The sequence below is a fragment of the Poromitra crassiceps genome (genome assembly GCF_964638095.1).
Source record: "Poromitra crassiceps genome assembly, chromosome: 1".
Lineage (NCBI taxonomy): Eukaryota > Metazoa > Chordata > Actinopteri > Beryciformes > Melamphaidae > Poromitra > Poromitra crassiceps.
The window spans coordinates 113,926,948-113,942,043 of record NC_139623.1 but is presented as its reverse complement, the minus strand read 5'-3'; the positions used below and the strand labels follow the sequence as shown (position 1 = coordinate 113,942,043).

Below are 15,096 nucleotides of genomic sequence, written 5' to 3'. Positions count from 1 at the left end.
TGGTATTTCCTTGGGTGATATTCCATATTTGCCATTAGAACTGTTCAAATCTACATTTTCTACAAATTGGGCTAAATTTGTAATGGTAGATCAAAGCCACGTGTGAGCACAAGTAATTTTATTAAAACACCAACCAAAATAAAATGTAAAGAGAGGTTTCCTTCTCTAACTATTGGTGCTTTCACAAAATATTTACACAATGAGATTTTTTATAAATAATCATCGATAACGTGGATAAAGACTTCGATGATGGTGATGACGTCGATGACATCTGCTGCTGCTGGACGAGAGACCGAAGACCAGTCCACCTGAAGGAGATCCACAAGACCTTCCAGCATGCCAGTGCCAACATCACCCAAGATAAACGTTGCTGTAGAAGTACAAAAACGTATGCTTCAGGGATTGACATGAAAAAGTTACATAATGGGGTGGCTATACATTGTTGTTTCACAGTAGCTAATATCTGGCCATAATTCTGCAATTGCCCACTATATGCTTATATGCTTAGTACGTTATAATAGCGATAACAGATACATCTTTGGTTCAACTTTTTTATTGTAATTTCGTGTAAAATTAGTCTCTAAAACCCAACGATCTATGGTCCAAAACTTTGATGCAACCTTACACACCTTACACAGTGACTTCTTCAAGAAGAAATTGGCCTCTCGCTGTAGCAGAGCGATCCATCGGCACGGGCACGAGGCAGAATTTGTCCCCGCACGGCGAGCCTCGGGGCCCCGGCCTCTGGTTCGTCTCCGGCGGCCTGTACAACTGCCTCTCCTTCCATACGGCGCAATTCCTCTGCACTGTAGTCTGGCTCATATGGCGTTAAGTGGCCCTGAATGTCATGGGTTTATTAGCACACTTTGGAAATCGTCTTCATCCATATCAAACTCTTCAATTTCACCAGAAATATTTCATTCAGCCATGGTTCTTTGCAAGGAGCTAGGGGAGCTAACGTTAGCTAACATAGCAGGCTATGCGGTGGAAAAAGATGGCCGCCTAGTGTTTTGGTTTTGGAGCTGTGGAGGGGCGTGGAGGACCCCTAGAGGCGGGACCATGGCGGCACACACACAAAATAGTTGTAGTTTAAATCTGCACCTCTTCCGCATGTGTGGTACACCGCTCTGACGCGTCAGAGCGGTGTACTAAATATGTGAAAGATAAGGGAGAACAGCAAAGAGGGTTGAGTGAGGGGAGGTAAAGGCTGCTTATCTAATCATACTACTGACATTGTAATGACACAAATCTGGTTGAAAATCAGTAAAGCCGGCCTTTAACCTCAGTGACTTCCTGCCTCAAGCACTCAACCCAATCACAATACCATAGTTAACATGAACACCATTAGTAAATTATTACTAGACAGTAGACACACTAATGAACTGTTAATTATTATTATTATGTTATTATTTTATTGTATATATTGACTCGATTTGATTGCACTTGCAACCTTGCGATTGCCGTTAGTTATCTTCCTACTTCTTATCCCTGTATATTGATGTAACCGCTACGCTGCATACTGCATACAGACACTAAGACAAATTCCTCGTATGTAACTTGCATACTGTGGCAATAAAAGTGATTCTGATTCTGATTCTGATTCTGATTAGGGGTTAGTTAAAGTCCCTGGAAACCAGAAATATTTCTTTATTATTTAGCATTTTGAGTTCATCACATCACAGGACCCTATGTTAATAAGCCACCAGCCAAATTTGAACGATGATGAACGTCGCAAAGTATATAAATTTAGGTTTGACAGTCGTGGCAAAACTCATGAGAAAATCATTATTTTTTAGAGTGTATTTCTCCCGCGGACTGTGTGGGCGTGTCCCATCTGCAGCAGGTTTTCCGAGAGAGAGAGCGCGAGACAGAGGGGGGTTGGGAAACGGAGAAAGAGATCGAGTTACACAGCACTCGTGCTGTGTACACAGCACGAGTGTGTGTGTGTGTGTGTGTGTGTGTGTGTGTGTGTGTGTGTGTGTGTGTGTGTGTGAGAGAGAGAGAGTAACCTGCGTCACCAGCCTGTGTGTCTCTCGCTCTCTCTCACTAGTCCCGAGAGAGAGAGAGAGAGAGAGAGAGAGAGAGAGAGAGAGAGAGAGGCAATGCGCACGACGGCACACAGAGTGGGAGGGAGACGGACAGCGAGGGAGCGCTGTCACTGGTGGCAAAGAACGGACAAAAGGAGGGTGGGTGCGGATTGCGTGCGTGTACAAAGGTTATATAGAGCTTATGACGTCATAAGCTCCTGCGTTTTAGCACCTCGCGCACTGCTGTCTTCAATGAGGAAGTACTTTGTAGAATCTTGTAGAAAAGTGGCGATTTTAAGGCTTTGGGTTGAAAGTAATGTATAATAATTTCGGAGGCACAAAATTACTAACATAAGACCCTAAATAACATACCGTAAATTCCGGACTATAAGCCGCGGCTTTTTTCGCGTTTTTTGGCCTTTTTTCGCCCCTGCGGCTTATATAACGGTGCGGCTTATCTATGGATTTTTTCAGCAAACGGCCACTCGGGAACCTCCAAAATCTATGGATGTTGGTATGAGGCAGAACGAGAGCAAGACAGACATTACGAGAGCGAGACCCTGATTGGATGATGTTGCAAAAAATGTGCCTCGCGACCTGATTGGAGCACTGTGCCACTACGCTCTCTCAGCCACTACGGTAAAACACCCTCCCTCCTCCCTCGCTCCGGGGGGAAAATGGCAGCGATTGAGCCTGAAAGACAGTCTGAATGAAATTGAATGTAACATTCCCAATTCTATGTATTACATTCTAAAAAACTAACGGCAACATTTTGGAAGGCTAAGCCACACAACTAGCTCGTTGTAATCTAACATCATGCTTCAAAAGATGGAGAACTGGCTGTGTTACGACGATGGCGGCGAGAAGAAGAAGGAAAGAAGGAAATCGAGCAGCAGCACGTAACCTTGGCATCAGGGTGTTGACACAGAGAGCAGACGGCCGAGGTGCCGTTCAGATCCGACTGAAGGCTCAAGTTTGCCAGTGGATCCTGACAGCGTGGAGGAGTGTCAAAACATCCACGATCACCAACGGGTTCCGAAAGGCTGGACTGCTGCGTGATGAAGAGGAGGACGCCGCCACAGCTGAGGGCCTTCAGAGGCTGTTCGATTCCGACAGTGACGAAGAGGAGTTCGTTGGTTTTGAGAGCGACAACGAAGGAGAGAGGAGAGTGGCTGACGAAGCCACCCTGAGCCTGTTCGTTTCCGACACTGAAGATGAGGACTTTGGTGGTTTTAGTACGCAGGAAGAAGACGAAGATGAGGATTAATGACTTGACTTTTCTGGTTACAGCCGTGTAGGCCTACTGCACCTTAGCCTAAAAGATGAAGACGAGGATTAATGACTTTTCTGGTAGGCTGATTACCGTATATTTTAAGCAGCCGTGTTACTGCAACTTTAGGCTTACGCACTTACTGTCGTGTTACAGGCACTTTATTTTGCACTTTAAAAAAAACACATTTAATTTAGCCATTGATATTGCCTCGTCAAGCGCTGTAAGCTTTGTTTTTTGTTATGGTACTACTGTAGGCTATAATGTAGATCAGTGGTTTTCAACCTTTTTCATGCCAAGGACCCCTAAATTTACACAGCACAGTACATGTTCTGTAGCTACTATTGCACTAAATGGTAACACTTGAATACGTTATGCAAATATGCAACTTGTTTTGTTGAAATGTTAATAAATGGGAGCTTCCCCAAACAGCCATCTCTTTCCCGACAATCCCCTCTGTGCACGAACCCTTACATATGGTAATTAAACATCAAAACACCCGCGGCTTATAGTCCGGTGCGGCTTATATATGTAAAAAAACAGTCAACTCTGCAGGTGCGGCTTATACACCGGTGCGCATTATAGTCCGGAATTTACGGTAGTTAGAACGTTTTTGTGGATTTTGGTTTCCAGGGACTTTAATGTACCCTTATTATAAAGTATTACCTGTATATAATGCTTTACTCTTCTTATTCTTTTTTTACTTTTATGTTTGCAGTTCGATATTAGTGTTAATTTTGTTAGTTTTTATCATATTTAGTCAACCTCATCCTGTTTTTATTTAGTCAAGTTTTAGTTGACTAAAAGTCTGAGGGCCCTATCTTCGCTAAAGCGGTAATTTAGCGTTTTCGCTCGTTTAACGCCGTGTGCAATGCAAATTGGGGGCGGGCACAAGCGCATGCCTGTTATAATTGTACTGGGCATAGGCGTGCCACATGCCAAAGCTGGCGTTTGAGTACTAAAATGTGGGGATAGATGGCATTATCCTATCGGGGTCATCCCTATGTTCCCCGGGTCCTATGTTCCCCGGGTCCTATGTTCCCCGTTTTTGTGGGACCGGGGAACATAGAACCCCGCTATGTTCCCTGGGAGAGGTTAGGTTTTGGGTTAGGGTCTGGGGGAGGTTAGGTTTAGGCGTGGGGGGTGGGCGAGGTTAGGTTTTGGGTTAGGGTCTGGGGGAGGTTAGGTTTAGGGTTAGTGAAAAACGGGGAATATAGAACCCGGGGAACATAGAACCCGGGGAACATAGACATGATCCCATCCTATCATCAGCAGCGCGCAATTACTTTGTGCTAAGAGCTTTGAAAAGCACCTCTATAGCTGCGCTCCAGGCGTTAAAACACTCGCTGCGCTTGATCGCACCATGATCTCCGCGCAGCGTAGAAACGTCATTACGCACGGACATGCCACCCCAGGACATCAAATTCTGCTGCTAAAATTGGGTAACCAGCAGATTATTCGGTGAGGCAATCAACTATAATTCACTGAGAAACTTTTATCACATCGCCTACGTGAGCTCGTTCCAATCTGTGTGCCTCTGCACGCACACGACACCAGGAGGAAACATCTTATTCATGGTAAAACCAGGAAACTGCATTGCACTAATCTTAGTGTTGCGTGTAGGGGCCCGCAGATCTGGAACGAGCTCGATGAAACCATAAAAATGTCACACTCTGTCTCCTCTTTTAAAAAAATGTTGAAGAAACAACTATTAGCCACATATCTGAATTGAAACGGACTGGGAACTGTCTTGTCTGTCTTATGTCTTGTATTATACGTTGTGGGGGTATTAGGCCACCCTGTCCTATTTTGTTTTGTTTGTTTTGTCTGTTCTGTATTGTATGATAATTGTTTATTTAATGTCATAATTTATGTTTCTTGTGGGTCCCCACCAAAAGCTCAGAAAGCTTCCTCGGGGTTCCCATTTGCACACTCTGGTTTTCCTTCATTTTTCAAGTTGTATATTTTTTCAAGTGTGTGTGAATAAAATAAATCTGAATCTGAATCTGAAAGGGGGGGTTATGGTAAATGAATTGAGAAAACTTGTACATTGTAGCCTACTTGCAATAGACCTTATTCGATAACCCTGGACGGCGCCATATTGTTGACAAACCCCAGCCGTAACGTAATCTGGCCGAGCGTATATCAACAGTTATGCCCTCGTCAAAGAGAAGTGACGAAAAAATAAGTTTGGTTGGAGGTGCGGACCCCTATAAAAAACTGACTTGGAGTAAATATAACTCATTATATTGCCAGGTATAACGTACCGTACCAGACATTTATAACTACCTTGTGAATACAGTATTGGCATATACGTCTCAGGAGCTGAAGGCTTTCAAATCCCTTGGGTCCTATAACTATTTGGCAATTGGTCTGACATTTTTACTTTTGTGCCACCAACGACATCATCATCATCATCATCATCATCAAACATTGTCGTGACAGCAAAGGTAAATAACCTTAACGTTAAATGTTTGTTTGATATGATCTGACGCTTGCTTGCATGAGCCCAATGTTTGCTACTAACATTAGCCTCTACTCTCTTTCCCTTCACGTTTGTGGACAGTAGCTAACACCCGGGCTTTTATTGCTGCTATTACTACAACCGTGTATTATTACACAGCACACTATCACTGTTGTGAAATACATGTAGATCCTGATGCAGTAAAAACGGCATTAAATAGGCTAGTAAGTAACGTTGGCTAGCGTCCTAAGCTATGACAGCTGTCAGTCACTTTTAAAGAGCGTGCTGCGGAATGTCAACAATATGGCGGCGGTGGGCGTGCCCGTACAGTACGTGAGTTACGTCAGTCGAATGTCTATAGGCTAGTCACCTTCACCTGCTATAACCCGGAGGGTCGTTGGCATCACAGCCGATCTGTCACAAGCTCTCTCCATCTGTCTCTGTCCTCGGCGGCAGCTCAGTGTTTCACCGAGTTTTAATTGAGTCCACTGTAAATCCTCCAATCTTTTCTTTTGTTTCCGCCGTTTACCCGCTGCAAACACGTTTCTATTGTCCCACACCAGTCAACAAAATAACCCGAATTGCATCAAAACTTGCATGTTTTTAACAGGTATATGAGGTGATGGTGTCGTTATGAGATAGGGATAATATATACAGTCAATAGGCCTACACCTATCCAAATTACGCATGGGAAGAATTACAACATGCCTCACGCAAACTGTATTACATGGACTGCGAGACGGGAATCTGATTGATGTAACACCCAGGCATTGCCAGGCCACACCTGTGAATAATTCTGGTGGTTAACACCGCCCAAATCCCGTTTGCGCCGTGCATAAATGATTTGGCACACCTCTAATCTGCATTTGCGCCGGTTGTTGTGACGAGTTATGCTTCCCCGCACCACCATGCATCGCCACCATATTTTGGGGCTGTTTTAACTTAAAAACAGGGGGGTCACGTCTACCCAAACAATTATATCATTTTTAAACAGTTATGTTTCTGTATAAATCATTACAATATGTTCCCGTGAGGTGAGGATGCGTTTTGCTGCTGCCTGGCAGGGGTGCAAAACTCGGCATAACACCTGGACAGCGGACTGTAATCTAAAACAGGTGCGCAAGCGCTAATAGGGGATATTGCCTGTACGAAGATAGGGCCCTGAGTATTTTAGTCTCATCTTATTCAAAGAAAATTGTAACTATTGTTTATTTAGAATTTCCAAACTCATTGGAAATATCTATTAATTTGTTATTATGGAATGGTATTGAGGTTTGAACGTAGACATAAGCCGCTTTCACACACAGATCGCGCAAAATTGCAGTTCAGAAGGCCCGCAAAGCCGGCAGCCTCGCCACAGAAATTGCTTTCACACACAGCCAAGCAGCACCGCCACATTCCCGTCCTGGGGTGTGCTTTCAGGTGACAGCCACCGCTCCCGGATTGAAAGGGCGAGCGGAGACATTTCCACCCAGCTCCTCCTAGCCCAAATTAATATTTTCATAGGTTAGTGTAGCCTAGGCTACTGTATGATGAACGGATTCATTCAACAACCAAACATTGCCGATGTATGCCAGCCAACGAGGTGCAGCTGCGGTTGTTAAGGATCAAACTGATAAAACGTGCAGCTGCGGTCGTTAAGGATCAAACTGATAAAACACGAAAGTGTTGTCCACATGCAGTATGGTAACAAGGCTTTCAATATTCATCTGATCGACTTTATGGATCACAGATGCACCATCATGTAGCCTATTAGGTACAAGGCTAATTCTTATCTTTTCCAGTTCCGGTTCCAGTTCTTTGTAAAGCAAATTATTCCCATGAAGTAGACTAATTAGCATCCGTTCTGAAAGACAACGCCCGCATATCAAACAGCTGCAGTCTGCATAACGTTCGTCGGGGGAATAGTATAGGCTATAAATGCACATGACTACTATAACGTTAGTAGTTTTTGTAAGGGAATGCACAACTGGCTAGCTAGACAGATTGCAGTTCTGGAGCTGGTTTCCAGAGGGAATATCCTCAGACCAACTCGCCACAGACAGCTATAGTCCTCTGAAGCGTATTATTATATCCGTTAATTTTACCTACTAATGTCAACATCATTTGGGCATAAAGCCTAACCTACTTACAGGCACGGAGCATTCCTCCTGGCGCCCCTGCAGTCATGATTGTATAGGCTACTTTTTTTACTTTCACTCATGCCTTGCCTTTCTTGCTGAATGAGGTGATTTCCCCTGTAATTTTTTTTTATGAATGAGCTGACCATTCGCACCGTTCCGGCTTGCCGCTCCTACGCTTTCAAGTGGAGGTGGGTTGCAGGGTAACCCGGCGCTGTGACTAGGTCCACTGGCGGAACGAATGGCGTACAACAATTACCCACCAACCCGCGTTCACAACTTTCACATCGGAGGCGCGGATCCTATTTTCCATGCATTTTGCGGTTTTCAAGGCCGGTGTGAAAGCGGCTATAGATTCAACTGTTTAACTTCTTCTTCTTCTCTTCTGAATGGATATCGTCCCTCCCTCACATTTTAGTCTCATTTGTATTGACAAAAATGTCAATAGATTTCCTCATAGCTTTTGTCATCATCACAACTTTGTTTTTATTTAGTTGTCTAGTTTTCCTCAGTGAAAATAGGTAGTCGAACATTTGTTGTCATAGTTTTCATCAATCAAATTAACACTGTCTGGTATCTTATTATGATCTGTCTCTCCCACCTTTAACCTTGACCTGCACCACGTCGTGGGCGTCCTCCAGGCCTTGCTGCACCTCACAGCGGTAGAAGCCGGTGTCGTTGTGCTTGAGGCCGTCCAGCCGCAGGGTGAGGTCTGCGGGGGACGAGGCATAATGCAGCAGGGACGCTCGCTCCTTGTAGGCCTCGCTGACCTTCACCCGGTCCCCCCGGGCCACCAGGATCTCGGCCTCGCGCCCCTGGGTCAGCACGGTCCATTTGACTCGCGGTAGGGACAGCACGGCGTGCCGGCCAGGGGTGGAGGGGGACGGGGGCGGGTGGGACAGGGACACCAGGCAGGGTAATGTCAGAGAGTGGCCCAGGATGGCCAGCACCGGGGCCACCATGGGGATCGTCACCTGGACGAGCTTTGAATCATCTGGGAACAGAAACCGTTAAAGCAGTGATTCTCCACCTTTTGCACATCAAGGAGCCCTAATTTAGACCACCTTTGGGCCCTCCTAGACCCCCCTTTTGGTAAGATTTTGTCTCTCAAACCCAAATCTGGGAGTATTTTTAATGTTAGATATGATTTTGTCCAGAATCCCATAACTATCTATATTGTAGGTAGAGAGATAACAGTGCAAGTATGACCAAAACAGTCATTATTGTACATTCTCTTATTGTGTTAACTTCTTTTCAATTCCTACTTGCTGCAGATATAGGTCAATAAAGGAATAGATTACTTATGACCCCTTTAAAGGAGAACACTTGTGTCATTTATAGCCAATTCACCTCTGTCTACCAGGGGCATAGGCAGAAATTAAATTATGGGTGGGCCTGGATAAAATTGGGTGGGCCTGGATAAAATTGGTGGGGCAATTGCATGACGAAATTTTGCGCGGGAAGCGCTCAAAATTCCTAGATGTCATGAAGTCGTCATGCATTAGACTCTGGAGATGATGTGCCCTGCATTTTTAAGCTACAAAACCATTAGCTAGCAAGGCAGCAGCAAGTTTGCCTCTAGAAAACAACCAACCAATAAAAAATTTTTTTTTTTTTTTTTTTTTTTTGGGTGGGCCAGGGCAAGAAGTGCCCTGTGTCTACCCGGGCCCACCCGTAGAAACGCCCCTGCTGTCTACATCTATTTATTTCCCCCAATCATTTGAAATGTAAATCTTCTTTCTTTTTGTATTACTCGTTTTTCATTGGTTTTCAAATACAAACGTGACCCTGTCAAACCCAGGTAGAAAATTAATTAGCATCTACCTCTAAGCCATTAGACATCTGAACTTGCACTGATTCATTGATTATGTTTGCTCTATAGCACTTTAAACTGTTTGCACTTCTGCTGAATACGACGCTGCTGGATACTGTTCCGGTTTTTTTCCATTTTGTTTAATGGTTATTGTTTATATGGTGTGCTGCTGCACTGTCTTTGTCTTTTTGTCTGAGAGTGAACCAAGACAAATTCCTATCAACTATGTTGACATGGCAATACATTTATTGAATCTTGAATCTTAATTGCTGCCATGGCTAACAGACACCATGGATGTGCCAGAAAAGTGTTTTTGAGGATTATTTCCTGGAGGAGACTGACAGGCAGCTGAGCGGAACGTAACATAACGCAGTGCTGAGATGACACTTGATTCAGCACTTAAATAGCTGTCAACTATAAATGAAGGCTTCATCTTCACTGTGATAAATGATCTTGGTCTGTGGAAGTTGCTTCTCATACTGTGTAAGCAGTGTTTCCCACAGGATTTTGAGTATTTGTGGTGGGGGACCGCAGACCCCCTAGGGGGTGAATGAATTTGGTGTACTTTGAGAAAGCTTAAGAGCAAAATTAAAAGGCTAGATCTATGAAGAACATGTCATCATTACTGTGCTGTGGGTTTACAATGACAAACTAAATTTCTCCCTATAGGTCAGGGATACTCAACTTGCTTTGCCACTTTCGTGAAATGATAGAAGGCGAGGGGCCAGTAAACAAACAATATACATTTTTCTGTATCGGATTGTAGGTTTTTGGGGTGTCAGCCAGAGTTTAGGCACACCGGATAGTTAGTTAGGTTAAGTTAGTTAGGTTAAGTACATACATAAGTACCTGGGTAGCGAGCAGATGGCGGTATTTGACAATTTAGCAGCTAAATCATAGATTATTGAAAGATATTCCATATTCCAGACTGAAATGCTATAACACTAGTATTGGCCAGAATGACATGAACATTCGGACACTTATTCAGCGGGTATCTTGCATGTTGCGTTCAGGTTAGGGGTGTGCCGAAAAATCGTTTCTTAGATGCATCGCGATGAGACACGTAACGATTCAAATCGATGCAAAATGTTCGATTATCAATTACTTTTCCTGACCACAGAAACAGAGCCGTAGCGCCCGGAACGAAAAAAGCCGGCCGGACAGTTTTAAGGGACGGACTCATAAGACCGACTGTAAACAGAGAAAATGGCGGCGGCAGCTAACGCGCTAGCGTCAGATTCACCCATCTGGGTTAAAATCCACCGTGTGGAGGCAATTCGGGTTTTATGAACATGAAGGCAGAACGACGATTGACAGAAGCTACTCTGTGTGTAAAGGTCCTTACACATCAAGAGTGATGCGAATATACGGCACGAAATTGCAATGCGAGTTTTGACCCACCTGTCAATCACAGCCACAGATGTGTACACGTCGGAATACCAAGATACCAAGTACCGACGCGAAAGTATTTCACCCAGAAAGCAGTTCCTCAACTGTACGACGAGGAACAGCTTGTATTTGTATTTGTATTAAACAAACATGCTAGTACCGAAATCTGTGAAAAAAGCAGAGGATTTTGGTTAAAAGTTTTATTTTCTATTACTGAATAGAATAAACAGAATAAGCTATTTTTGTATTAATCCTGCCAGTACAGAAATCTGTGAAAACAGCAGAATAAGCTATTTGTTTTTTATATTAATCCTAAATCTGTGAAAACAGCAGAGAATTTTGGTTAAAAGAAAAGAAGTCTTATTTCTAAAGGCACTTTATTTAAAATAATCTCACCTGTAATTTGTTGTGAATATGAGGAGCTTTTTGTTGTGGGAAATGTTTTGGATGTATTGTTTGGTCTGATTGATCTAAATAAAAGATAATGGAGGTAAATTTGTTTGTTTACTTTAATTAATGGATACTGACAAATAAATCCTGTATGGGGAAAAGATACTGACAAAGAAATCCTGTATGGGGAAAAAGATGCATCGAAAATCGTGATTAATCATAATAATCGATTAATAATCGAATCGTAGCACCCTGAATTGTAATCAAACCGAATCGTGAGGTGCCTAAGGTGGCACACCCCTAGTTCAGGTGCACTGTAAAAAAAAAAAAAAAAAAAAAACGGTCAACATCTTTTTGTGGCGGTCAAAATCCTTTTCACAAATTCCTTTATGTATGGGAAACACTGGTGTAAGAATGAATGGCAGCAAATGCTCTTCTGGAGGAAGACAACATTGTCCGCTCCGGTTCTAGCCAATGGACCCTTTTCACGGGGGCCATTTTGTGTCTAAATGGCAGGGTAAACACAGGTGCAAGCAAAACACTGAGGGTTTCCAACTTCCATGATTGGAAGTTGGAAACCCTCTGTCTGTCTGTCTGTCTGTCTGTCTGTCTGACTGTCTGACTCTGTCTGTCTGTCTGCTGTACAGCAGGGCCCCTATCGTTGCATCGGCACAGTTTCTAGGCCGAGCGGCAGGCGCAGATCAAAGCAGTGGGCGTGGACAGGCGCACTTGATATCGTCGTGCTGGCGCTAGATGCAGCCCAAAGCATTACAACCACGCCTTTTAGGCGTAAAATTATGCACCGTCATGCTCATTGGATAAGTGCAATAAACGAATCGCACGCTTGCCTTTTTAGCTCCAATTCCAGTGATCCCGCAAAACCAGACGAAAGCCAAACGCTCTGCCCCCCCCCCCCCTCCCTTCATCCAGCCTGTCTGTCTGCATTATAGGCTATTATTCCATATTATTATGCTTCTCAAACCAATCTAACTGCAGTTTCAATACTGCAAGCATGTAAATACGCTACACTATAGCAAGATCAAAGTGAAAATAATGTTCTATGCATCAGCTAGAAAAATATAGCCTATTAGATTGGTGAAAGTTTGTCCAGAAAGATATCATTTTCTCTCGCCTGCTGCAGGAAGGATGATGCACATAAATATACCCTACATTATGTCAAGTCATTGCATAAATGTGTTTTTATTGTAAAACTAAATGTGAAATAGGGCCAAGTTATTGGAGGGACATCACAGTATAGCAGATGCCATTAGAAGCGCGTTCCGAAGCGCGTTCCGCTGTTACTTCTCTAAATCACGTTAACTCGACAAGGGGTATATATAGGCCCAGGAGGACATATATGTTTCACATAGGGTGGTGTTTTCATTTCGATGTTTTATTTGGTCCAATATTGAAATGTTGACAATGGCAGGCTGTGTTACCATTACACATTAATTTAGAACTACCTTTTATATCTATTTTGGCTCATTTGGTGGCTATTTAGTAGCGAAATGAAGAAACACAATGCATGCTGGGAACTCAGAGAGAGAGAGAGAGAAGGGTGACAGAGAAGAAGCAGTGAAGGCATAGAATAGGCCTGCTTTTCAAAAGCGCAAAGCGCTAAATGTAGGCCAGGTCCCAAGATATCACTAGGCTGGTATTTAGCGCCGACACGCCCACTTTGGGACTGCGCCACGCCCATTCGGCCTAAAGCGCATTTGGCAGCCTAAAGCCTATTGCTATCTTGCCGAAACAGGCGCAAGGCACGTTTTTTTGCGGTTAAGGCCCGTAATAGCGCCGATGGCCTGTGGGAGAATAGAGCCCCAGGACTTTCATATGATCCTGTCCTTATCTGTGGTGTTATGGTGTTACAGTATATCCTGCTCAGTAATAATACACTTCACCACAAGGTGACCCAGTAGGTTCGGGAGGTACCGGTGACCCAATTTGTTCAACAAACGTGGATATCTGGAAGCCATTTTAACATCTAGCCACTTTGCCTTCACTGTGCTCTTGACACGAATACGGGATGAGACACTTGGGCTGTACCGGGCACATCAGTTATACTTGCATTTCTATAGGCTACTGTGGAACTGAAATGTCCTTGAAAACGGCTTCCAAAAGTGTCTGTGTCAGCAAGAAACAATGAGGGACAGGACGTGATTAAAGAGCACCCCGCTACCCTTAAAAGTCAGAGGTGGCGTATGATTTAATGGACTGCTGGATGACAGTGGTGGAGGGGGAGGTTTGACATGTACCTGGCTCCTGGTTGGGGGTAGAGGAGGATGGGAGGACAAGGAGACAGATGGCACACAGCAGCAGAGATAGAAGCGCATCCAATCTGTGGGTAAAGACAGAGGGTGGGAGGGGGTGGTGCAGATGAGGTGGAGGGGGGTAACAGTGAGACAAAAGGAGGAAAGAGACAACACATTTGAACATAAATGACTATAGGAACTTAGGACTGCAGTACCTGAGGTGTGTCTTGGTCTTAAAGCTTAACTAATACAATAGATATAAGCGGGACATTGAGTCTGAGTGCTCATTTTGTAAAGATTGTGATGATAATGTCTCACATCTGTTTTGGAAGTGTTCTCATACAGGGACATTTTGGTCAGAGATTTTGAAGTTCATCCAACTGTATCTCATCTCAGATTTTTTTTTCTGTTTTAAGGATGTTTTATTTGGTGTATTTGATTTCACGATGGAGAATGAGGGGAAATGTTTTATAATTAATCTTTTGTTCTTACTTGCTAAATACCACATCCACAGGTGTAAATTCAGTGGTTCTAAACCATTCTTCCCTGTGTTTAAAAATGATCTCACTGAATATATGGACTCCATCAAACACTCAAAGAATACCAAAGCAATCCGGACTGTGCTGCTACAGGTTGTGAGTGAATTTAAATATCTCGGAGTGCTGATAGACTCAAACCTTTCACTCAAGTCACATGTCAAAAAAATCTGTAAAATGGTCAAATTCAACCTAGCCAACTTCCGTTTTGTCAGAAATTTCATGTTAACTAAAGCTGCTAAAATGTTTGTTCACTCCATGATTTTCACTCACTTCAACGACTGTCTGACAAGCTGGTCACAGGCCAACCAAACAACATGCAAACCATTAGAATCATTATACAAACAGACACTCAAAACACTAGATAAAAAACCAAGACACTTCCACCACTGCTCAATCCTGGACAAATATAACACACTGAGCTGGGAGAACAACATCACATTTGCAAACACCTGCCTTGTCTATAAAGTAATCCATGACTTGGCTCCACCACCACTCAAAGCATTCATCAACCAACAAACAGGCACATTCCACAGCACGAGGGGGGCTAATAGAGGAGACTAAGGAAAAGTGCTTTCAGTCAGTCTGCCTGGTCAGTCAGAGAGGGTCACAAGAGTGGAACTCTATTCCAACTCGCATCACACATCTCAACACCTACAGATCCTTCAGCCATCAATTAAAACAGTTTCTACTCAACACACAAACCTGTCAGCACTGAAAGCAACGTCTGTATGTCTGTACATTTGGTTGTAAATATTGTCTATGTCCCTCTGTGCTGTCTGGTCTGTTTACTGTTGTAGTCTATGTGTAATTGCTTTTAACACCTGTCTGCTTG

At 43.6% G+C, this 15,096-nt stretch overlaps 1 protein-coding gene across 1 annotated transcript in view; it reads right to left on the bottom strand.

The window, feature by feature from the left end:
• The window catches only part of bcan (brevican), a gene marked incomplete at both ends in the record, with an annotated part of 45,714 nt that extends 31,638 nt beyond the window's left edge, over positions 1–14,076 (bottom strand). Inside the window, 3 exons of the mRNA XM_083632684.1 lie at positions 8,483–8,875; positions 13,729–13,811; positions 14,069–14,076. Coding sequence (XP_083488810.1) covers positions 8,483–8,875; positions 13,729–13,811; positions 14,069–14,076 — 484 coding nt within the window. The remainder of the gene's footprint in view (positions 1–8,482; positions 8,876–13,728; positions 13,812–14,068) is intronic.
• Between the last annotated feature and the right edge of the window lie 1,020 nt (positions 14,077–15,096).